Source organism: Choristoneura fumiferana, chromosome 27, assembly GCF_025370935.1.
Source record: "Choristoneura fumiferana chromosome 27, NRCan_CFum_1, whole genome shotgun sequence".
In the NCBI taxonomy this organism is placed as follows: domain Eukaryota; kingdom Metazoa; phylum Arthropoda; class Insecta; order Lepidoptera; family Tortricidae; genus Choristoneura; species Choristoneura fumiferana.
In genome coordinates, this window is record NC_133498.1 from 4734844 (window position 1) to 4760762 (window position 25919).

Genomic DNA, 25919 nt, shown 5'->3' on the forward strand with positions numbered 1-25919 from the left:
CATTTTGCCGCAAAGTCAAGTTGGTTCTAATAATAAACATTATCACCAAATTTCAAGCTCATAGGTTAATGGGAAGTCAAAAAATTTTTCGGAACACATTTTGTTAAAAAAATAAGTTGACGCTGAGTTGGTGGTTTCTCATTTCTTGTATTTTTATTGTTTTTAATACAAAAATGAATGAGTGAATCTCGTCTCTCGTCGATAAGCCAAAGGCTACTAGAAACACAGGGAAGCTTAAAGTTCCATCTTACAGACTGGCTAAAACCAAAAAGTCGTTTCTGGGAATTTGCATACGTTTTTATAATAAAATTCCAAAAAATAATACAAAATGAAACGGATACAAAATTCAGATCTATTGTCAAGAAGACATGAATATCTAAGGCGTATTATAAAGTTAATAATTATATCATGGACAGAATGATGATGGATATTTGGAAAGAATTCCGATCCGCATTAGCATTCCCTTCAAATAGCGAACTAAAAATAAAGTTGTGTTAAATACTTGTGATGTATAGATATCATTTAATAATATTGTAAATCTGTTTAAAAAAATATACCTCGTTGAGTTTCTTGCCGGATTCTTCTCAACAGAGGTTTTTCCGAACCGGTGGTAGATTTTTTTTGACATTCATAAGTGCTTGTTATAGCCTAAATTGAATAAAGATATTTTGACTTTGACTTTGAAAAGAGATATTTTTATGTCATGCTTTTGTGACACGTCATGTTTTATTTTTATTTTGGAGTTTATGGCTTGGTAACGAAAATTTTGAGCCAATGCGTCAAGTTTGCGAATTTTATAATTTGACATTTAACAGTGACTGTGAAGGCCAAAAAGTAAATAGCAGGTAATTTTTATCAATGAACTGCGCCGTCTTTCGAAAGGGAATCAAGAAAAATGATGAATCTATTCTTACGTGATTAGTTCAAAACTAACAACACCATCTAACGGCCGATTAAAGCAAGAGTCACAAAAACCAAGTGACGCGCACCGCCATAACAGCATTGACAAAAGTTCGGAATGACATCACATCGGAGAAAGTTCACTTTTGTTTTCTGACTCAGTAGAGTTATCTCAACTCCGTCTGAAACGTGATTCACAAGATGTTTCTTTAGTATTCAATTCCGTTTCCGCTAGCTTTTGGTATGATCTCATCTGGCTATCATGGTCTATCTGAGATTAGGGTTGTCTACTTTTTTGTAAAACACGTAAGTAAATAGACTTGTTTATTCCATGGAATGTGTTATAAAATGCAATAATTTATTTTATAAAAAAATAGTAATGACCTTCATTTGACTTAGAAAACTTTGACGCAGACGGACCGAGTTGTACCTACTTTATTCCGTAAAGATTAGAATTCTAAACACTGCGTTTGGATTATACTATGAAGTTCGATTTGGACCCACAATCTGACATATGACATTTTGAAAGTGGCTTAGAAGATCGGGTAGCCTAGTGGTAAGAGAACCTGACTACGAAAAAATTCAGAATGGTAGTAAGTATATCAAACTTTCAAGGAAAACTATAACGTTTAAGTTTGCTTGAGAATTATTAGTAGTTTAAGAGTAAATAGCAGCCTAAGGTATAAATATACCTAAACTATGGAAGAAATTCTTAGAAAAATATTACTTAATTTCTTCGTAATGACTACGGAACCCTATTTGGGCGTGTCCGACACGCTCTTGGCCGGTTTTTAATGTGCGCTTTTGCCATCGGTAGCTACCACTTCACACGCAAATTCGAGTTTCAATTAAAAAATCGTATAAGGAGTGTCGTAACCCAAATATCCTTTAAAACGCGCATCGCTGTAGATAAATCTGCGTTTTATGCAAAACTGGGTAACGGTGCTTACTGCCGCGTGCCCTTGTTTGCTGGATTTTTGCTTATCTTTCACACCCAGGCAGAATATAAAATAAGAACAGACTCAAATAGTTTTGAAAAATATGATTATTGTATAAACTATAAACAGTTGAGTGCTTGCGATGTAAAACAGTAAATAACAAGTAAATTAAAATAAAATTATCCTAAACTTTAAAAAAAACTAAACCTAAAACCAATTAGGTATTTTAGGCAAACCCTTTTAGGCAAGGTTCCGAGGGTTCTGGCAGCGTTCCCTCTTTGAATAGCTAAGCTAAGTAAATTATTATGTGACCCAGAAAGCTGCTACATAGCTCTTCAGTCCCAATTCGTTTAATTATTTTAAGCCTAATATTTAATAATCATTTTAATAGCTTTAAAATAAAACTTTTATAGCCGTTGCCTGCGATTTTACCAGCAACGAATTCCTTTATGGCCATCCTATATCCTTCCCCGGGACTGAAACTACCTCTGTACGCCGAATTTCATCTAAATCGGTACAGCGGTTTCGTGAAGAGGTAACAAACAAACAGACTTACAAACTTTTCGCATTTATAATATTACTGGAAATGAACTTTGCTAAAAACATCGGACGCAGTGTCAAGTTTGCAGGTGGTAGGACCTTGTGCTAGGTCCGCCCGCATTGCTACCACCATCTTGCTCGCTAATCCTGCCATGAAGCAGCAGTGCTTGCACTGTTGTGTTTCGGCGTGGAGCGTAAGACAGCTGGTGAAATTACTGGCACTTGAGGTATCCCATCTTAGGCCTCACCCCTGGTGTTGCAGATGTTTATGGGCGGTGGTGATCTCTTACAATCAGGCGACCCGCTTGCTCGCTTGCCATCCAGTCGAAAAAAAAATTGTAAAAATATGAACTTATTCAATGTTTCAAAAATAAGTACCACAGACTCTTATTCCCACGCTATAAGGCCGTAGTAACATATTATTGAGTGGTTCAAATAGATACTTATTTTTACACTAGACACATGCAGTGATTGATATCTGTCAAGAATAATCAAAGCGATTCCAACTATCCCGTATTCAATTACCCACTCACTCGATACTTGGATCTAGATTTCCCCAATCACTAGTGACATGAGCTTTCTATAGATTGAAATTTCACTCTGAAGATATCTATACGAGCTGATATTGTAGAAATCTAGTGCTGATGCGAAAATTAACAGTAATAGTTGCAAACTGGCTTCATTTTGGAATCACAGCATGATTACTTTATTGTTTACAGTGGCGTGCAGTAAACATTATATTTAGTGACAGACCGAAGTTTCGGATTCAGTTTTGGCTAATTAATAACTGAAACTTCGGCTTGGCTGAAATTTTGTACCTACGTATTCGAAAATTGACATCCGAAAAAGCTGTGGTGGCTCAGTGGTTTGACCTATGGCCTCTCAAGCAGAGGATCGTGGGTTGCTACCTGGGCGCAAATCTCTTCTTTAAAGTTCATGTGCATTTGAAATTTACCACACCATTACAATGAAGGGAAACATCGCGACGACGAAATTTGCACAAATCTGCGAAACACAATGGTGTGCGTGTTGTCCCGATCCGCAGCTGGGCCGCGTGGAATCTACGACCCAGCTCTTTCATTCTAAGAGGAGGCCTGAGCCCAGCAGTGGGGCGTATGTAGGCTGATGATGATGTGCGTTCGGGTATTGCCAGTCGGTGTATCGGGCCTATTTCCAGCGTAAACGTCTCTTGGTTGACGATGAGGATGATGAAGAATTTAACAAGACTATTCTTGTTACTGTATTCTTGTTTATTTCCATCCCAGCCTATATACGTCCCACTGCTGGGCACAGGCCTCCTCTCAGAACAAGAGGGCTTGGGCCATAGTTCCCACGCGGACCCAGTGCGGATTGGGAACTTCACACGCACCATTGAATTGCTTCGCAGGTTTGTGCAGGTTCCTCACGATGTTTTCCATCACCGCAAAGCCAATTTCGCACATGAATTTTGTATTTTCTTAATAAGTTATTATTTATAATTGTGAATCTTATATGAAAGCCAGCAGAACAAAGTCAATTATAAACAAAAATTACAAATTACATTAAAAGAATTACAGGTATGTATGAGGTCCGGCAGTACTATTAGTTATTCTGTGCCATGGCGTACCTATATTTCGCACTAGGGTTGTAACGGAGGCGTTCTTAGCGGAGGCGGAGGCGGATGCGAAGGCGACGCGTTTCGCCTCCGCGGAGGCGGAGGTTAACGGAACCGGATGTGAAGGTGAAAGTAGATGAGGAAAAAATAGCAGATCATGCTTCATTGAACTCAAAAATCTCTAAAATTTCTAGAAAAAACTGCCAAATCTCACTTGTTTTGGGCTCCATCGTGCATGTCACTTAAATAAACAATTACTTTGTACAAAATAACTTAAAATAATCGCAATTCAATTAAACAATTATACGTCCAAGCAACTAGACAGGTTGATTCCTGTCGTGTGTTATTTGACACATGCCCGCCCCGCCCCACCCCGATCGCGTTCCCAGCGCGCGCCGCGCACTCGTTGGTTTTGATCGTCGTCAAACGAAAAATAAACCTCCGTTATAACTCCGCAAAAAAATTGCGGAGGCGGAGGCGAAGATACGATTTCTTGCGGAACTTCCGCAGTAACGGAGGCGGAGGCGAAGTTCCGTTACAACCCTACTTCGCACCTTGAGAATGAGGTTGTCACTAAACAAAATATGTCAGCTTGCAAAATTAAACTAAGTATGCGTTAAAATTCTTTCTGTGTCATTTTGAGAGTAGTCTCATTCTCAAAGTGCGACTTGCAATAATAGGTAAGTTGTTTGCAATGCAACTAGCTTTTTGCACCTAGCCAGTTAAATACCACTATTCTATTTTTAAAACCTTACATAGGGAATCCCCTGGAACATAGTAATAGGAAAAACGAAGCTCGAGTTCTGAGATCCGGTAGACATTTTACAGTGTGCAATCTTCTTTCATAATTATCCAAATCATAATTATAAATAAATACTAAGCTAATGTGAGTAGGTATAAGTGTGTTGCGCTTTTACGCTTGAAGTATTTTTCAAGCATTTTGAAAGTATTTTTCTTTTTTTCCTTTCTATTTTAGTTAAGTATGTGCAGGTGGTAGGACCTTGTGCAAGGTCCGCCCGGATTGCTACCACCATCTTGCTCGCTAATCCTGCCGTGAAGCATCAGTGCTTGCACTGTTGAAATTACTGGCCGGTGAAATTACTGGCACTTGAGGTATCCCATCTTAGGCCTCTAGGTTGGCAACGCATCTGCAATATCCCTGGTGTTGCAGATGTTTATGGGCGGTGGTGATCTCTTACCATCAGGAGACCCACTTGCTCGTTTTCCATCCGGTCGAATAAAAAAAATGGTAAATAACAAAGCTGGATGCGCCGAGCCTAACTGGGCACAATGGAGCTCATTAGGGGAGGCCTATGTCCAGCAGTGGACTGCTATGAACTGATTATGATGTAACAAGACTTAATAAATCATCATCATCATCATCATCAGCCAGAAGATGTCCACTGCTGAACAAAGGCCGTCCCCTTAAAACGCCACAATGAACGACAACTCGCCACTTGCATCCACCGGTTGCCGCAACTCCCACGATGTCGTCAGTCCACCTAGTGGGCCTGCCAACGCTTCGTCTTCCGGTTCGTGGTCTCTATTCGATAAATTTCCTCCCCCAACGGTTATCAGAATCTATTCTTCGAGCAATGTAGTACGCCCATTGCCACTTCACCTTGCATAATTTAACAGCTATGTCGGTGACTTTAGTTAATATTGAATATTTGCCGTGGACTACAGGACTATACTGTGCAAGTCCAGACACGTACTTGACCGTTTTTAGGGTTCCGTAGTCAACTAGGAACCCTTATAGTTTCGCCATGTCTGTCCGTCTGACTGTCTGGCAGTCCGCGGCTAAGCTCAGAGACCGTTAGTACTAGAAAACTGTAATTTGGCATGAATATACATATCGGTCACACCGACAAAGTGGTAAAATAAGAAAAAAAACTATAAAAAATACATTTAGGGTACCTCTTATAGACGTAAAGTTTTTTTTTTTCTTGACTAGCCCTATAGTGTGGGGTATCGTTGGCTAGGTTTTTTACAACCATTGAGGGGTTGTTGTTGGGTGGAAAAATAGTAATAGTAAGTATTGCAAGGAAAGTTTTAACGTTTAAGTTAAAGTGTAAATAGCAGCTGGTATAAACTATACCTTAACTTGGAAGATTCCGTACATAATACGAAATCCTTAGAACAATATTACTTGATTTCAGAACCCTATGTTGGGCGTGTCCGACACGCTCTTGACCGGTTTTTTTCACTTACCAACGACATTGTCTTCCCAGGATCCAATTTAAAAGAAAGTTGCTCTCTCTCGAACGCAGCAATTGCTATTCAGAACGCTTCTGGCACACAGGTCGAGCTTGTTTTAGGACATCCGACTATGTGATACGCATTTAGGTTTTTGGTCTCAAATAAGATCCGTTAAGTACTTGCAAATTCAATGTTCACTTGGGCTTAGATGTCTTTTTAGGGTTCGTATCGTAACGTCCCTCTCACTCTCGTACGATACGAAGCTCGAATTTTGCACTTCGTAGTTTAAATTCTGGTTCACATGCCGACTTTGTTTTAGGACGTCCGACCATGTGATACATATTGGGGTTTTTGGTCTCAGTGAGGATCCGTTAAGAGAAGTCTCTTCGTTCCATTCTCCATACAAACGTAGTCCCGGTCTCATTTGAAAACTAGGCAACAGATATAGATGAAATTTTGTAAGTATGGACTAGACGTAATTATCTATGCCGGTGCTTTTCCGATTTTCATATAAATGTGTAATGTCAGAATTACAGGAGCTCAAAAGTCGACAAAAAAAAGACTTTCTTCTTGTCAACGAGAATTACAGACTAATAAAAAGCATTTTTACAAAAATCGAAAAAAACCACAGGCATAGAAAATATAATGAATATCTTGATTGTAAAATATCATTGATTTCTGTGCTATACTTTTCGTATAATATGAGGACAACGAAACCCAAAATTCAACCGCCCAAATCTTGAAAAGCCTACAGCTATCTCGATATAAATTACGGACGTCGTTGCGGAAGGCATGGGGGAGCATGGGGGGGACGGCTGCGAGCGCTTATGTCACGAGCAATAAAGACAGCAATATCCCAAACGAATTTGAATATTATGTTCCGAATAAGACGGAAGCTATTACCGTTTCTCTCTCTCTCATGGCGTCCGAGCCGTGTACATCGCTCTCTAACATAAATTTGTTAATTAAATATAGTGGTAGGTCATGACTGGTTCAACAGGTGTCCATTGCGGTACGAGGGGCAATGCAGCCAGTACGAGTATAATGGGGACTTTTGATGATAAGTCCAAGTCTATACAATACAGCACAATTGTGAATGTGAATGAATGTTTTATGTCTTTCTTTCATTTGCGTCTGACATAAAAAAGTTGAGTATAGCGGGGATAAAGACTATTCTCGTTGTAAGTGGTCTAATACTCCATCGTTATAAATAAATAGTTTTTTTTCTCGCCCATTAACATTTTCACTCACGTATCAGGCATTAAACCAAAAAAATAGTCGCTATCGTTCCGACTTTCCTTTACAAATTAAGCCCAATCAAGATATATCGCAGTCATTTGTATGATTTGTAGCACGTTTCTAACTTTCATTGTATCAACAGATCATTTAGAAATCCAATCGATTTAGTTTCGATTAGTTCCGAAACCGTTGAAAGTAAAAGTTGCAGTACGAAAGTAAATTAATAATCAGTTAAGCATTGGTTTTACTGTTCTAAGAATATTAATCACAAATACATAAAAATTAAACGATGAACGTTGGAGTAGACGAGTCGTCGAATGGAGACCACGGATGGGAAAACGTAGTGTAGGGACGACCTTAAGAGGGTCGCTGGCGGCGGGTGAATGCAAGGGGCTGAAGACAGAGTGTTGTGGCGCGCCATGGAAGAGGCCTATGTCCAGCAGTGGACTGCTGTAGGCTGATGATGATGATGATGATATAAAGATTAGTAAAATAAAACAAACTCATTTTAAGCCTTCCTCTAAGCATTTCCTTGTGTGGCAATTGCCAATACGTTTACCGAGGAAAGAGCCAGAACTGTGGTCACATGTGAAACGGACAAGTTTGTTGTTTGAGTTTCGGATCTGGACAGCCAGAGCAATAGCAAAAGTTGCATATTTATTTTGTGAATAACTCATATTTAAACTACCCTACCTTGTTATGCCCTTGGTGCAAATTTTTCTCTAAATCAGTCAAACTGTAATCTAATACTTACCTTTAAATTATACGAACAATTAATTCTTTGTATGATGTATACATATTTCGGGGATCTCGGAAACGGCTCCAACAATTTCGATGAAATTTGGCATGTAGGGAATTTTGGGGATGAAAAATCGATCTAGCTTGGTCTTATCACTGGGAAAACGCTTGGTACCGAGTTTTAGCCCGAGCGGAGCTCGGTCATTCAGATATTAAATAATTACTTATACCTAGTGAAAAAGCCATGACAAGCGGCCATTGATTATCTTTTATAACTGACTAACTAAATGTTACCTGGACCTTCTAAGAAAAGTTTGTTTATTGTTATGTCGCGGGAACATCACAACTGAGCACAGGCCTCCTCTCAGAACAAGAGGGCTTGTGCCATAGTTCCCACATGGACCCAGTGTGGATTAGAAACTTCGCACTCACCATTAAATTGCTTCGCAGGTAGCGCAATTTCCCACACCGTAAATCTCGTTGTAAATTTGAAATGCAATTTCGCACGATTCACTAATGTTTCGCAACTAACGTTTGGCAACCTGATTCATTTCGCAACTGTTTCATATTTCTGAATCTAAAAATATTTCAGAATTTTTATAAAACTAACCTAACCTAACCTAAAGGGCCCACGATGGCCCTGAAATAAATCCTGAAATATTTACAGTTTGCTAAATGAAAAGTTGCGAAATGAATCAGGTTGCGAAATGAACGGGTAGCAATTCTTCGCACATATATTCAGAACTTAGAAGTGCAGACCGGAATTTCAACCACGATCCTCTAGTGGTCATACTACTAGGCCATCACGGCAATAATGTTTCTTTTTTTTCAGATTCTAGAAAATTATTCGGAGGCTACCGGATAACCCCCACGTACTGCAAAGCTTCGCGGGCGGCCAAGTACAACCGGGGCAACACGATATGTATGTTCAATCACGAGTGCGCGCAAAGAGGAGGCGAGGTAAGAGAAAACAAAACCGACGAATAATGTAAGATTTACCCACGCACCCATCCCATCCCATTCGGGAGATGGGGATGGAATGGACACCCAAATCCTGTCTCCACATCTCTTCCTATAGGTTTCGTAAAAGGCGACTAAGGGGTCCAATGTGAGAGTAAGCAATTTTAGCGCTCTCTATTGCCAACTACGAACTCTGCGCTCTAGCTCTGCGGTGTGGAAAGCAAGGATCATGATGATAATGGTGATGATTCTATACTTCAAAACATAACGGTTCTAACTTTTAAGTATACCTCACTCGGTAAAAAAAGGATCATGAAAACCTAATCGCTGTTTTATGAGTGGTCATAATTACTATTCAAAAACTAAATAAATATAAATACCATGGGACACTTTGACACCAATTGACCTAGTCCCAAACTAAGCAAACTTGTACAATGGATACTAGGCAACGGATAAACATACATATATAGATAAATACATACCTCGTACGTATTAAAATTTAATCCGAGAACAAAATATACGTATTATTTATACAAATATCGGAATTTATACAAAAGAATATATACGGAATCGAACTCGGGACCTCAAGCTTCGTAATCCGGTTCACTAACCATTTGGCCATCCGGTCGTCTAACTTGACTACATCTTCGATGAATACGAAAACCGAAGGCGGTAATCTCTTTATACACAATAATTCAAAAGAATTATTTTATTTTTCAGGTTGTAGGCGCATGCATGGATGGTTTCCTTTTCGGAGCGTGTTGTCAGCTCAAATCTGACAGCCAGTCCCACATCCCCAAAGGCCCAGGAGTCGTCATGACCAGCTACTTGGACTATCCCGAGGCAGACACCGAAAGCGACGACTACGATTCAGATGCCTTAAATGCATGGCACAATAGCTTCAAGCCCATAGTCACCCCTGGATATAGACCCGGTGAAAAAGTTTCTTCATCAACCATGAAAACTGTTGATGATACAACGGAGAAAGAAGAGATAATTTCCGAAGGTCTCAGTCAAATTACAGATTCTTTACTACATGAACCTCCGAAAGATAGTAACTTTGGTTATATCAAGCCTGGAAAACCTGATGGGTTGTATACGCACAGTTCCATTGACCATGGAACAGTTGATACTATTTTGTTACATAAAAATGGATCTGCAGTTGACAACGTCGCTCGGCCATCAGATTTTAACATCCAAGTGTCATCAATGCAGACAAAACCTACTCCTTCTCCACCTACATCTACTACAACATCTAAAACTGTGTCCACACATCGACCGATCTACACAAAACCAGTATTCAAACCGAAAAACAAAACAACAACAAAAAATCCATCGACAGAAAATTACGTAATGGTATCAACTGTTACTAAAGAAACACAGAAAATAACCGATCTCTCTTCAATCAACAGTATTATACAAATGTTAAATGAAAGCACGCCTAGTTTGAAAGATGAAATGACAACACCGTTACCGGAATACGCTGAAACGAAATCGTCACCATCTCCTTCATCAGCAACGATTTCTCCAGTTTCCTACAGCAGCACTTACCCCGATTATTACTTATCTACGGGGCATTACGTTACTCTTAAACCTTCATCATTCGGCAGTACTATTTTCTCATCAACTTCAACTACTAAAAAACCTATTTTGATTACAAAGAAACCGGTTAAATATACGACCGCTAACGCTATACAATATGAAAGTAGACCATCAAGCAAACCGTATTACACATCTCCAAAACCTAGTCAGTTAACTAGTCAAGCCATTGATGCTTTTAATCGATACCCAACAAACCCTAGTGACTTTGGCGATTCAGTTACTACCTTTAGTTACGTCAGTTCAACTACAACACCAAAACCATTTTCTACTAGCACTACAACTAGACGACCGCCGTCTACTAGCTACGTGACCGGAGCAAAACCTTCTCGCAGACCTGTGACGTCACCACCAAGCATCATCTCAAGTTATGACGTAGGTCCTGAATCATTCTCGAGTGTCACTCCTACTGTCATAGTACTAAATGGCTTCCAAACAACTAAACCAACTGAAAACAAAGAGCCACAGTTCGTTGAAATATCACAAGAACCGTTCAAAAAACCAGTGAGCCAAATAACAGTGAATAACCACATTGAATCGACGAATAACATTTACATGGGGAAACCTCCTCAAACCTACGAAAGACCTTCGTCACCTACAGTAGTTATAACTCCGAAACCATCACCTACTACGCCTTATCCAATCAAATCCTCAACCAGGCCAGTACAAGTATCGACAAGCCCTACCTTCGAATCTTACACGGAATATTTCTCAGCAACCACTTTGAAACCAGAAATGCAAACGTCACCTGATGATTTAATAAATTTCCCACCTGTAAGGAACCCAATGCTAAATACCACAGGTTCGAACCCAGGGCTATACAACACAAGCATATCGCTATCTGACAACGAATTAGACATCCTTCATGATGTAGAATTTACTACACCAACGTGGCAAGAAGACGAAAAACTAAACGAGAAAATGAATCTATTTGTCAACAAAATCGTAGGCAGCTTACAAGGGACGTTTCAAGAATTACATGACATAGTAATTCTTGATAAGAAGCCGAACGCGACTATCATAAGAGATACTAAAACGACTACAGCTAAACCTACGCGCAAACCTCCAGTGACTACGCGAAGGCCACTGACGACTACAAAGAGACCGTTGCGGTTGACTACAACGAAGAAGCCCCCAGTGAAGACGACTAAGAAGCCCGTGAAGTTGACTACGTCGGCTAGGAGAACGACCACTACAGCACCGCAGACTACTACTATTATTACTACGACCACTACTAAAAAACCAGTAAGTATTAAAGACCAGAACAAATAATAGGTAAGAGGCTGAATATGTGACCTGTCCATGCATGACTAAAAAGCCATGTATTTACTTTCGCTGCTCAAAAAATGAGTTATTGCAAAAACGGCGATTCAAAAAATGTCCTTCTTAGAAAATTTCTTTACGATCGATTGAGTACTTTCAGCGCGAAAACGGTTACAAACAAACTAAGTAAGTAAATTGAAAAACATTCATAATACATACAAGTAAATTTTTATTTCGAATTTTTGCCACATAAACAAAAAACATGTTAGTCCATTTATTTACCTTAAAATACGTCTTATATTATATATAACTAATAACCAATGATTTATTCTGTTTTTCTTCTCATTAGACCTAGCACGGACGATCTGGAAATGGTAAATAAAAATCTTATGTTACCATAAAAATTTACTTATTTTTAAATATACTGGTTGACTGTTCAGGACTCCCAACCCCGTACAAAAAATTAAAAAGTCCGTAAGAACTTATTTCTTATCTATATGATAAACAAGGTTTACTTATGTTTCGGCGAAAAATATTTAGCAAATTATTAGCTCCCAAACTATTTATCCCATATTTTTATTTAGGCGAAATGTTATTTCCCCACTCAACGTTTTGCACTGATATCATTTCCCAATTTATGATTTGATAAATTATTATTATGCAAATTATTACCTTGGCCAAATGTTATTTGACAATTTGTTATTTTGCCTAAGCCAACATTTGCTACATAATTATTTGCCACATAAAAGTGTGATGAAGTAAAATTTTGCAATATAAAAATCTGTTAAGTGAAATTTGACGAAACATATTTCGCCGAAAAGGCAGTACACCGATAAAGAAACACCTCTGTACAAAATTTTAGCTTCCTAAGTTCAAAGTTTTGTTAAGTATGTACCATCAGCCAAATATGTGGTCTACCACCCTAAAGTTGATAATCCTTTGCATGTCACAAAACAATAATGCCAATAGACGTGTCTGTCAACTTCAAAGTTCGACTTTAGCGACATATGAGAAATTAAGTAGAACGTCATTAGTAAAGGACCTTGGTGTTTATCTTGACGCTAAGTTGCTTTTTTGTAACCACATTGAAAGTATCTCTAGTCGTTCCTTCCGGCTGCTGGGGTTCATATTGAGATTAGGGAAGGAATTTCGGTGTGTAGACACTATGTTAACACTTTTTAATTCCTTAGTAAGACCAATCTTGGAGTACTCATCAAATGTTTGGAATCCCCAATATGGAATATATATAGATTCGATAGAAAAAATACAAAATAAATTAATTAAACACTTGCAGTGGAAGGCTCACCAGTCGGGCACACCGTTCAGCGGTGATAGTATTGTATCACTAAAGGATCGACGCACATTCAGAAACCAAATTCTTTTGCATAATATTCTTTCGAATAGAACTGACTCCCCATATCTGTTACATAAAATATGTCTTAGAGTACCTCGTCCTAATACGCGACTCATAAAGCTGTTTCATGTCCCGTTTACTCGTAGAAGATATGCTTCCAATGCATTTATACGTAGAGCTTGTAAAACCTACAATAATTCATTTTCGGAATTAGATATATTCAACCTTTCTCTTAACAGGTTTAAAGCTGCCCTGTTAAGACATTAGTTTCGTTTTGTTCGTTTTGTTCATCTAAATTATTGTTTAATAGGTCATTTATATTCTTTGTACGTGTTACTCTACTGTATAATTTAATAGTGGCATATTTGCTGGTCTATGTTTCGTTTAAGTCTTATTTTCTTAAGTTTTTTATTTTCTATATTGTACCGTTTTTTGCCCAAATAAACATTAAACATTAAACATTAAACATATTCATTTGATGACTTATGGCTGATGGTACGTTGATGAGACAGGCAGTCAATTAGTCGGACAAGACTTTTTTTTAACCCAAGGCGTGAAATCATAATGTTTAAACTAAAGGGTCACGTCATTCATTGCTTTTGGGGTCCCTTTCTCAAGGATTGTGTTCAACTGTTACCTCAGGCGATTATCTAACGACGTTACAAGTCAACGCACGTAAAAAGAGCTCTGGGTGGCTAGTGGAAGGTATACGTTTGCGCATCTGTCAACTAATAAGCCAATGGCGTGACGGCCGCGCGCGCGCTCCTACGCCCCCTGCCGCGTCCGCTCACTGCGTTGATTTGTACTCGACGAACGGCAGTTTGTTCATACCCTGTTTAAACATCTCGCAAGTGCGATTCAGCGTTGCTTAAAACATTGTTCAGTGACATCTATGTATGGAGAAAAAAAGTTTTTGTTAAAAAATATTTTTAATACAAGCTTTTTTTCTTAACTGTACATTTTATTAACTGTTCGTGCAATGACACTTAAACTACATTTCCGTACCAAATTTCAAACCCACGCCATTAGCCGTTCAGGAGTTCCGTCCTGCGGAGACTATCCTGGCATGACCACCAAAATTTCACTACCAGATTAATATATTGTCACTGGACTTACATAGGTATGCCAAATTTTAAGTCAACCTGACTACTGGAAAGAGTCTAAATTCAATTGCAAGATTTGACCAGCACATACATACATTCCAAGTTAAATAAATGCTTTTAAACATAACAAACCAAAAACTTCAATGCTACACACTGTTAGTGCGCGTCTCGCAGGGATAGCCATGTGAAAACTTAATATATGTTGAGTAGATCTTTTAATCTTTTGAAATACCTAGATATTAATAAGTTTTGGAAAAAATTTCAATTTTAATACAACTGACTGACTTTACTTTTTGTTGACTATACTTGTATTGTCACTCAAACTACATTTGAATACCAAATTTCAAGTCGATGCCATTAAGCATTGAAGAGTTTTGTCCTGTGGAGACGATCCTGGCCTGACTACCAGGATATCACTATCAGATTATTGTATTGTCACCAGATTTACATAAGTTTACCAAATTTCAAGTCGATCGGACTACTAGAAGTGGGTCAAATTTAACTTGCAAAATTTGACCCAGATAATATTAAACGAACAGGGCAAGTTAAATAAAAGCTTGTAAAAACGATGTGAATCTAACTAAAACTGTTTAACAACTCAGCCTTTCTCCTTCTAGGTGACTACTCCTAAGAAGAAGCCGGTAAGGAAAACGACTACAGCAGCTCCTACGACTACAGTAACTACAGAAGCTAACGACGATATCACCACAGAGAACTATGCTGACCAAACTATCGATTATAACGATAAAAATTGTACGTATGAAAGTTTTTAAATCAGCCATTGGAAAATTGTATGAACAATAACATTTATTATATTAGTACAAGCATCTCATGGTCTGCTGGATACTAGTCACTGAATCATGACACTAAACTTTTTCTACATCGTGAAACATCCGCTATGTTTATTAGACTTATTGGACCAGTGATGGGCAAAGTAGGGATGCGGCTCCACTGAGACGGAGACGAGCGGAGCGGAGAGGAGACGTCAAGGGATCGACCAATCCCTACACGTCTGATGATAATGAGGCGGAGACGAGATGTGGATTCAACTAATATGATTGGTCGATCCGTACACGTCTCCTCTCCGCTCCGCTCGTCTCCGTCTCAGTGGAGCCGCAGCCTAAGACCCGTGGGCCAACTCTGGCCTGCCGACGTTCAGTCGAGTATATGGCCCGAGATAATTATTATTTTGATCATCTTATACTTCGTTTTTTTTAGCATTAGAAAGAAGTTAGCGATCTTGACGTGTCTTTCTATAGAAAAACACTTGAAAAATAAGTCACAGCTAATAAGTAACAATTAGCAAGGTCATATGATCATTTACGTTATTTTGGTATTATAAGTAATAGTTAGTTAGTAGTAAAAGCCGTGGTGGCCTAGTGGTTTGACCTATCGCCTCTCAAGCAGAGAGTCGTGGGTTCAAACCCCGGCTTGCACCTCTGATTTTATCGAAATTCATGTGCGGAATTACATTTGAAATTTACCACGAGCTTTGCGGCGAAGGAAAACATCGTGAGGAAACCTGCACAAATCTGCGAAGCAATTCAATGGTGTGTGTGAAGTTCCCAATCTGCACTGGGCCCGCGTGGGAACTATGGCCCCAGCCCTCTTGTTCTGAGAGGAGGCCTGTGCCCAGCAGTGGGACGTATATAAGCTGGGATGATGATGAAGTAATAGTAACTGTTTTTTTTAAACATTTTTCAATAAATAGACTCGTCAAGAATGTTTACCTACCCTATTTCTAATGCTAATAAAACGAAGTATACCGTATTTCAATATTTTATTTTATTATTTGGCAAAAACAAAACAGTATACACTAGTTGCCTAGTGTCCATAGTACAAGCTTTGCTTAGTTTGGGACTAGGTCAATTGGTGTCAAGTGTCCCATGATATTTATTTATTTATTTAATACCTACCTGGGCAAATTGTATTGTGTTTACCTAGATTACTTACAAAAACAAAATGCAAGACAGACAATAGGCGGTCCTATCGCTTAAAAGCGATCTCTTCCAGCCATTTAGATATAGAAACTAATACAAACACTTCGGACCTGACTGATTAAAAAAATAATAGTAGTAGGGGAGGCCATAATGCTAAATGGGGAATTACTCAAGCGTCGTGGAGACCTACATATTAGATTTTGTAGATTAGTTGATAGGAAGAAAAAGGTTATATGATGTTTCCCGTTCAATGTAAAAAAAAATACATGGAAATGCAAGCGTGTCAGATATTGTAGTTTAGATGCCCCGGCATGGTTCTGATACCGAAAGTATTTGTCCGCCGACTTGCGTGGTAGTCAGGGGCAATCCAGAAAGGTAGAAAATAAAAAAAATAAAAAAGCGCGTCATATATTCACAGAGGATGGTTAGAAACCCTAACAAATACAAATACAAAATATAAATACAAATATCTGTATTTTGCGTTAAAATGTGGTACAAAAGCTGGTATTACATTTTATGGTCTCACACATTTCACCAGAAACTGGCATGCAAAATGAGCACAGAAGAGACAGTAACAAAAGTTTATGCTATTAAGCATAAATTTCTTAATATTAATGAAGAAATTATAATGTCAACATGAACGCCTAATAACGTGATAATATGTCATAATTACAATAAAATAATATTACCAATATGTCATGATTACAATACAGATCCAATAAAGCTAATTACATGATAAAATGTCATGTTCAGTGTATACAATTAAAGGCTCCCATTCAAAAGACTGTTGAAGTGGCGCAAGCTCGAAGCGATTTTTTTTTAAATGCCAAAAAATACGATAATATGGACTTATATTATAGTAGAGGTACTCAGCAGGATGCTAGTCTCATTCCTTATGTTAAAATGAAATTAAATGAAATTTATTTATTTGATTTAAATTTAGTACTTACATTACATGATGTTCAATGATTTATTAGTCTCATATATTCAAACCTTATAATTCAAGCAAATATTGAGATTTACTATATTAATAACAAAATACTTTAATATACATCGATTTATTTAGTTCCATCTATTAAAAGTAAGGACCTCTTGCAACAAAAATGTCTGTCCATCTGACATGCTCGATTTAATCCCAAAATCCCCTCTTAGGCTCCCCTACTATAATTTATTAAAAAAAAATACAAACTGAAACATGGATGCACAGAAAAACCACTGCTGGACAGGAATCTAGACACGAATTTTTCCTATGCATACATATCTCGGGTTGCTTATTTCTACTATGCTACTTAAGCAGCAGCACTAGCGACATCTATGTTTCGTCGACAGACGTCACACTTTCGGAACTAACCGCTCACCCAGACAAGAGATGTCGCTACTAAGCAATCAAATTATAAATTATTAGTCATGGTCAGTTTTTTACTTTACAGTATGCGGTGTCCGTCCCCTGATGAAATCAGGGCGTATCGTGGGAGGCAAAGACGCGAAGCAAGGCGAGTGGCCCTGGCAGGTCCTCGTGCGGGAGTCCACCTGGCTTGGCCTGTTCACCAAGAACAAGTGTGGCGGCGTGCTGATCACCAGCCGATACGTCACCACCGCTGCTCACTGCCAACCAGGGTTAGTAATAACCTCCGTAACCAAATTCATCAGTAAGCAGTAAGCCTATGCGTCTGTTGCAGACGAAATTTGGCATATTGAGAGAAAAAAAGAATAACTTCCGTAGACTTCTCGTGTTAGGCCTGTGGACGAACGTCTCGCTCTTGTATCGGTCTATACCTAATGCCATACACGAAGACGCGTGATTTTGTCAAAATTAGACATTAATGACATTGTATTAAGAACCATGGCACGCGTCATCGTGAATGACTCTACGTATAGTCAGCCACCAAAGATGTGTGTCTGTATGGCTGTGTGTCTGTCTGTCTGTGGCACTGTAGCTCAAAAACGGCTGAACCGATTTTATTTATTCAAAACAATACAATAATAGGCTTACAGTATGAAAAACCAAAACGCCTATTACGTTACATGCTTCACATAAATCAACATGGAACACCAATTAATAAGTACCCCAGACAGACAGACAGACACACACACACAGACACACATATTTGGTGACACGAGAACTCTACGGAGGTTGTTGCAAATCAAATAAGAAAAGTTAAAAAAACATACCATTTCGAAATTCAATATCCCGAAAACATGGATATTATAAGAATTACCGCAAGAGAATTCGTTTTTACATATAAAACCGCATTGAAATCGGTTCATCCGGTTGAGAGATACTATACCACAGACAGACACCGAACGAGGCGTCAAACTTATAACACCCCTCTTTTTGCGTTGGGGGTAAAAAATATCGCTCCCGTACTCACTTCCCTTGGCAGTTTTCTGAATAGGTAACTTCAATGGGGAGGTGTTATTATTATAATTAAGAAAGGAGTGTCTTTTTGACGACCGGATGGCCAAGTGGTTAGAGAACTCGACTACGAAGCTTGAGGTCCCGGGTTCGATTCCCGGCCGGGGCATATATTTAATGAATATAATACGAATGTTTGTGCTTGGGGCTTGGATGTTTAATATGTATTGAAATATGTATTTATCTATATAAGTATGTTTATCCGTTGCCTAGTATCCAAAGTACAAGCTTTGCTTAGTTTGGGACCACGTCGATTGGTGTTAAGTGTCCCATGATATTTATTTTATAAAAAGTCGGTAACGCATCAGTGTGTTGCAATAGTTTGATTCAATTTGGTATATAATATTTTAAGTAATACAAATGATTAACACGCATATCTAGTATCTACCCCTGAGCGCCATAAGGGGTATGTATGAGCTTTAGTAATTTAACAACACCCTTTGGGTCCCTCCATTCTTAATGACTTTTTTTTTCAGCTTCCTCGCCTCCCTGGTCGCAGTGTTCGGGGAGAATGACATCTCCATAGACTTGGAGCCTCGCAAGCCCGTCTCCCGCAACGTGCGACGAGTCATAGTGCATAGGCAGTATGACGCCGCCACTTTCGAGAACGACCTGGCGCTGTTAGAGCTAGAACAGCCCATCAAATTTGATGCTCACATAGGTTAGTGGTTGTATGTTGACGATTTTATTCAAGAAGTACAGATATAGTTTTTAGGGTGAAACGCCAGGAAGACTATTCGGAAGGTTCAGTTAGGAAAACTCGCAAAACAAGTTTGGACGTAGTCCAGTTCAATACCCTAGGTAAGTATTGAAACAGGCGTTACTTTGTGGAAGTCCATATCAAAAGTCAGTCTAAGTGACATTCATCATCCCAGCCTATATACGTCCCACTGCTGGGCACAGGCCTCCTCTCAGAACAAGAGGGCTTGGGCCGTAGTTCCCACGCGGGCCCAGTGCGGATTGGGAACTTCATACGCACCATTGAATTGCATTGAAGTGACATTACTTTCGTTCAATCCATTCGTGCCAGCACTTGTGAATCGACCTGTAATATTGTTGTTTTTGTTCTTTCAGTGCCAATTTGCATGCCACCTGATGAGACGGATTTCACCGGACGAATGGCCACTGTCACGGGGTGGGGGCGGCTCAAATATGGCGGCGCAGTGCCAGCCATCTTGCAGGAGGTTCAGGTAAATACAACGCGTTAAAAATAACTCATAAAAATATCGTCATCATCATCAGCTGGTAGACGACCGCTGCTGAACAAAGCCCCCCCCCCCCCCCTTAGAATGCCACAATGAACGACAACTAGCTACTTGTATCCACCGGTTACAAGTGCGCCTAGTGGGGCCTGCCAACGTTCTTCCGGTTCGTGGTCGCCACTCGAAGACTTTTCTCCCTAAACGTTTATTTGTTCTTCGAGTGATGTCCGCTTATTGCTACTTGCATATTTGTCTAGCCTAACCTAACCTAACCAATTTCTGTATTCCGAATTCTATCGCTCTAAGAAACTCCGTAGCTCGTTGCGTGGCTCTGAGCCTCAGCCTGTATAGTGAAATTTGTTTTTTTAACTGTACAGGTACCTGTAATAGAGAACAACGTGTGCCAGGAGATGTTCCAGACCGCTGGACACGCGAAGAAGATCCTCAGCTCATTCCTCTGCGCTGGATACGCCAACGGACAGAAGGACTCCTGCGAAGTGAGTTAATATAAGCACTCTAATGCATGCGCATATAAGCATTTCCAGCGACAGTTTTTTTACAAACCAAGGCTAATGTCATTTTCTCTTTTTTTTTTTTAATTTTGTGTGTCAAACACACAAATAATAGATTCAATTTGTAGCATTCGAACATGGCGGATGTAGACAATATCTAATTTTGCTATTTCTGTTTCTTTGGCGAGTTGAAGTATAATTTTGATAGTGTTTTATGCGGCGATTAACCTTAACAGTGAACAGTGATCACACAATTCTATATTGCTCTCGTTTCTGGCATTTTTTAATGGAATTTTACTATCAAGTTGCAAAAACTAAAATCACCGTACAACGTCCCTCTCAAAGAGAGTTTACCGTGACACTGGCGAAATTGTCCTATTAATTAGGACAGAAAAGCCATATCTTAAAAGAGAAGAAGAAGAAGAAGATTTTATACCAGTTATTAAGCACTTCTTGTAAAAGAGATTGGCCGCCTATCTCCATAATAACTCAAAGGTTGACTGGCAGAGATCCCTTCAGACATGATTCCGCCTTTGTACTTTGTGTATTTTGTTTTTGTATAGTGTATGTTTGTCTTTGGATATTCTGTTTGTAAGCTGTCGTATTTTATATCTAATACCTTTTAACGAGCAATTTAGTTAGTTAGTAGTAGGTTAGTAGGGTTTTCGGGGATGAAAAATCGATCTAGCTTGGTCTCATCTCTGAGAAAACACTGCTCACCGAGTTTTAGCCCGAGCAGAGCTCGGTCGCCCAGGTACTATTTCCTTATTGTATAATAAAGAGCTTTACTGTATTACTAACTAAAACCTATTTTTTCCAGGGTGACAGTGGGGGTCCCTTGGTCTTGCAAAGACCTGACGGCCGTTGGCAGCTCGTGGGCACTGTGTCCCACGGGATCAAATGCGCTGCCCCCTACTTACCGGGGGTCTACATGCGGACCACATTCTACAAACCTTGGCTGCGAAGCATCACTGGCGTTCACTGATAATAATTACTGTGCCTTGGAGAAGTCTTTTTGACTGGGTCTATAGGTCTATTGGTCAATGGCCTACGATTTTGTCGCTGTTTGATCGGTGTAAGTATAAAGGATGTACGGAAGGACACATTCAGTGAGAACTGAAAAGGAGCGGGGACATGCGAACCGACCGGTCACTGATGGTTTTCTGGCAAATAAATTATCATAGACTAGACGCTGCCTGGTCATTCTCGTTCACCTGTGCTTTATTCTCATTACTGTGAAGCTTTTTCATGGAGAAGCGACAAGGTAATCAAACTGAGTGCACTGATTTAGAAAAAGAGAAAAAGATTGGCGGCCAATCCCATTTATCTGTATACTCAGCCTAATTACCGTGTCACTATTGCAGAGAAAAAGGCCCACGGTGATTAGACGCGTCGATAGATAAATGAGAATTTGAGAAGAGACTGTTTGACGTTACAGTTTAATATTAATATTGGCTCGCCTAGTTATAGTCCCAAACGTGATATAAATGTTAAACAGACAAAAACTTTTATTGGTCTTAACACTAACGCTTACATCAGTTTTGATTGGATCCTAATTACCACATGACTAATAATAGAAATGGCTCTGGATCTAACAGCACAGACACTATACATTTTAAATAGCTACTTGGGTGAAGACCAAAGAGTTGCACACCTGTTAAGCTGCGTTAGAAGATAGTTATAATTATCATTATTTTTTCCATTGTGACTTAAACATTCATTTTTATGGATAATTTCCGTGTCACAATGGAAAAAGTTTATAGTAATTATAACAGGTGTGCAACTTGACAAAGATTACCATCATTTAAAAATCATTTGTCTTGAATAATTCGTGCTGATTGTTGAACCAAGTTTATGTTGGCCACGAAGTTTACCGAATTATTAATACGTGATTAATACGATTAAAATATGGAAAAACTCATTTTAATCAGAGTTATTATTATTACGGATCTGTGTTCAGATGGATGACTTCTTTATATTCTGCTCTATCTTGTGTTTCACAAGAAATATTGCTCTGATGTTTTAGTAAAATTCAGTTTGGCTAAACCAGTCAGTCTCCCATTCCATTTAAAAGAAGCATTTATGAAGAATGTATGAATTTCGTAATCCAAATACAGGCGGTTGACGAATATAGACAATTACACACAACATGCTTGGTTCTTAGTCATAAAATCGTACTCGCTATCCGTCCGTGGTTATTAAAAAAAAAGTACTAAAGATTTTCTTAATTTTGATACTGCGTAACCCACCCTCAATTGTAAATTATTACAATGTTTATATAGTGGAAATTAGTGCATTTATTATGTAAATAAATCAAGTGTTCCAAAATTGTGTTTGAAAATATGTTTTTAATAATAAGTGCTCTCTACTTATAATTCAAATGTAAATTAAACTTTAAAAGAATCTTAAAATCACCTAACACCTCGTTTTAAAATAAACCTTAAGTTATGTATTTTGAATACCATCTGTTGTTAATTTACGTCGTGTCATTTTCAGCATTTGTAATATACAAAATTGTATATTTTGTAGTTTTAGTAGTATTGTACATTGAAATGCATTTATTTATTGTTAAATAGTATATGAATAAGATTTAAGAACTGAAAAATTATGATAACTATTTTAAATTTAGATTGTTCCTTGTAATTATAAGGGAATCTTTTTTTAACCATGTTAATAAAAAGCAGGTATTTCAATATCATCAAATATTAAAAAAAAACACGAAAGTTTGCAGAATAATATATTTTGAAGATTATTAAAATGTGTAGATTATATTAAAAATTTATGTTTTGAGAAATGTGTAATTATGATTATAAATAGCAAATCGCTCAAAAGTAATTTATAAATATAATTAAGTAGAAAATGTTAATAATAATCCTATGACTGTTACGCATTTATTAAAATATTTTTACATATTTTTTTATTCAATAACCCAAGCTCTTATACCTTTTCTTTATCAAGGTATTAAAAAACGAACCCTGAATACTTCGTCCAGTGTTGGGATAAATCAAACGAAAATAAACTTATTATTCAAACTATTTAGAAATAAAACACCAAAATATGTTGCACTAAATATATATTATTTTCACAAAAACACTAATTCTACGTTTCTATTAAGTACTTTTAAATAACTTACTTTGTGGCTATGTTTTAATGCACTTTATGCATGATCAAGCCTTTTATTAATAATAATTATTTCTTTACATATTTTTTTTATTGATAAAGCACAGCAGTATTTGTGTTACATATACAAACTATAATAAAATAACAATTCTAGTGCATTTTCATGATTTTCTAAACTATACACATTTTTTTTAAAGACACAATAGCATGCAATATTAAATAATCTCAAAGATTTTATGCGATTATATTTATCTACATATGTATACTATAGTTAAAATGCTATCTTAGTTTTAACGTACACTTATAATACAGGGTGATTTTTCACTTGTTTCCCGCATATATTCATTTATCATTTTACATAACCAGCACTGGTAGGGACCAAATTATTTCCTAAATTAATTAGGTCCCAGCGTTTCGTCACTCGCTCACTCGCTCACTCGACTCGCGCGTTATGGTTATTATCACAATTAGTACCTAACACTCCTCCTCATTTCGGTCGTCGCCATATTAAATTTTCGGGAGGGCTACTACGAAATTCGGAGTTCGTATCGTATCGTCCCTATTACTCCCTAATTAAATAAAAAAAAAGCTGAAAATTAGAACGGTGACACGGCGTCAGAAAACGCGTACCTATATATCGTCAGCGTGACGGCAAGATATGAAGTTCGAATTTTCCACTTCTTAGCATAGGGCCTGAAACCTAAATTGACAGTTAAAGTGACCAATTGCATTGCCGAAATCTTATTGAATTTTATTTGGTAAGATGGTAGTGTATGGGGAACAAGGTTGATTGTTTACTATTATTTTCAAATAAAATTAGGATTTCGATTTGCGAACAACTTCAACTCGCTGTCAGTGAAAAATGTTGCCAGTTAGAATCATTTTTGTTACATTTTAGTTCCTTTCTAGCCCACGGCAGAACGGAAAAAGTTTAACATGAATTTGGGGTAAGAGGTTGTATGTTTGTAGGTATCACGCCATTTTTTTAAAACTACTGATTAATACAATATTGACATATATCATTAAATGCATAAAATAAATAACGTGCATATTGGTATTCGTTCAGACAACACAAAAATTAGGTACTTATTTTATTAACATGTACTAATTTCACGAGTGGTAGATGTCAATTTACTGACTTTAGATGCGAAGTTGAATCATTTGAACACAAAATAGAAGTGAAATTTATATGAGATGTATCATGTAGCATATAGTTTTCTCCGTTATTTTATGAGCTAGAAACACGTTGAGTAGACTGAAAAATATCACATTTCCTCTAAACCAAATGACCTATTAATACATCTATATCACTTCAGGTAATTATATCACTTCAGGTCATTATATCACTTTAGGTCGAGAGTTGTCTTTGTCTTCACTAGAGGTACAGTTCATCAGTGTGCTGTTAATTAGCAAAAAAAAAACACAATGAACAAAATAAAAGTGTGTTTTTTAAAATCAGTTTAAAACGTCATAAATTAACATTTACACATGTTAATGTTGTCAGCATATCCAATCTCAATGTTCATTTAATTTTATAGAACTAAGAACAGTTATGTTTTTTAAAGAAATGATTCAGCCGAAGCGTCTAAATTCTAATTTAACATAAAACGCCATAATTGTTGAACACATTTTTATGTTATATATTATATATATTTTTATAAATGAGGCTCTGTATCTAATAAAAAGTCTCAACAGACCCAGAACTACGTATTTCTCTGTGTTTTAAATTATTACTAAAATAGGTGCTATTGTGATAAAAATAAAATACTTTTATGATTTAAATTCGGTTTTTGTTTCGCGCACCTGTGCCGAATTTAATTTGATAGTCGTTTCTGAACATATAATAGGGAAGTTATGATATGCATGTAGATAAAGTCTAATATATCGACATCATTTAGGTAGAGTCAATAACAAGTCAATTACAAGTCCATCATATTCATATTCATCAGTTAGATTATTAAAAAGTATTGGACGCGTATTTTTCCTTTGTCAATCAAAATAGTAGATTGTACAACAAGAGCATAAAACGAGACGTTCATATAGCACTTGGTGGATAGACACGCCAAGGGGAAAATGGGTTTAATGCTCGAGTTTGACACTCTACTTTTCACTTAGATTGCGAGGAACTGAAACAGCAACAGTGGAAACAATTATTCACTTTCTATGTACCTTTTATTTTTTATAGCTTTATAATAAACATTATATAGTTTTAGTTATCTCTTGTTGTAAGAAAAAATATGTGTCCATTTTATGATATTTTATATGCATTATTATATTATACTGCCATTTTTTTGAGTTTATT

The 25919-nt window shown here is 37.6% G+C and overlaps 1 protein-coding gene across 1 annotated transcript in view; it reads left to right on the forward strand.

Moving 5' to 3' along the window:
* Positions 1–23259, forward strand: part of flz (transmembrane serine protease filzig) — a 43280-nt gene extending 20021 nt beyond the window's left edge. The window contains exons 3-10 of the mRNA XM_074108444.1: positions 8981–9108; positions 9829–11952; positions 15045–15180; positions 17798–17984; positions 19260–19444; positions 19858–19973; positions 20363–20482; positions 21318–23259. Of these exons, the coding sequence (XP_073964545.1) occupies positions 8981–9108; positions 9829–11952; positions 15045–15180; positions 17798–17984; positions 19260–19444; positions 19858–19973; positions 20363–20482; positions 21318–21482 (3161 nt within the window). The 3' untranslated portion in view covers positions 21483–23259. The remainder of the gene's footprint in view (positions 1–8980; positions 9109–9828; positions 11953–15044; positions 15181–17797; positions 17985–19259; positions 19445–19857; positions 19974–20362; positions 20483–21317) is intronic.
* The last annotated feature ends 2660 nt before the right edge of the window (positions 23260–25919 follow it).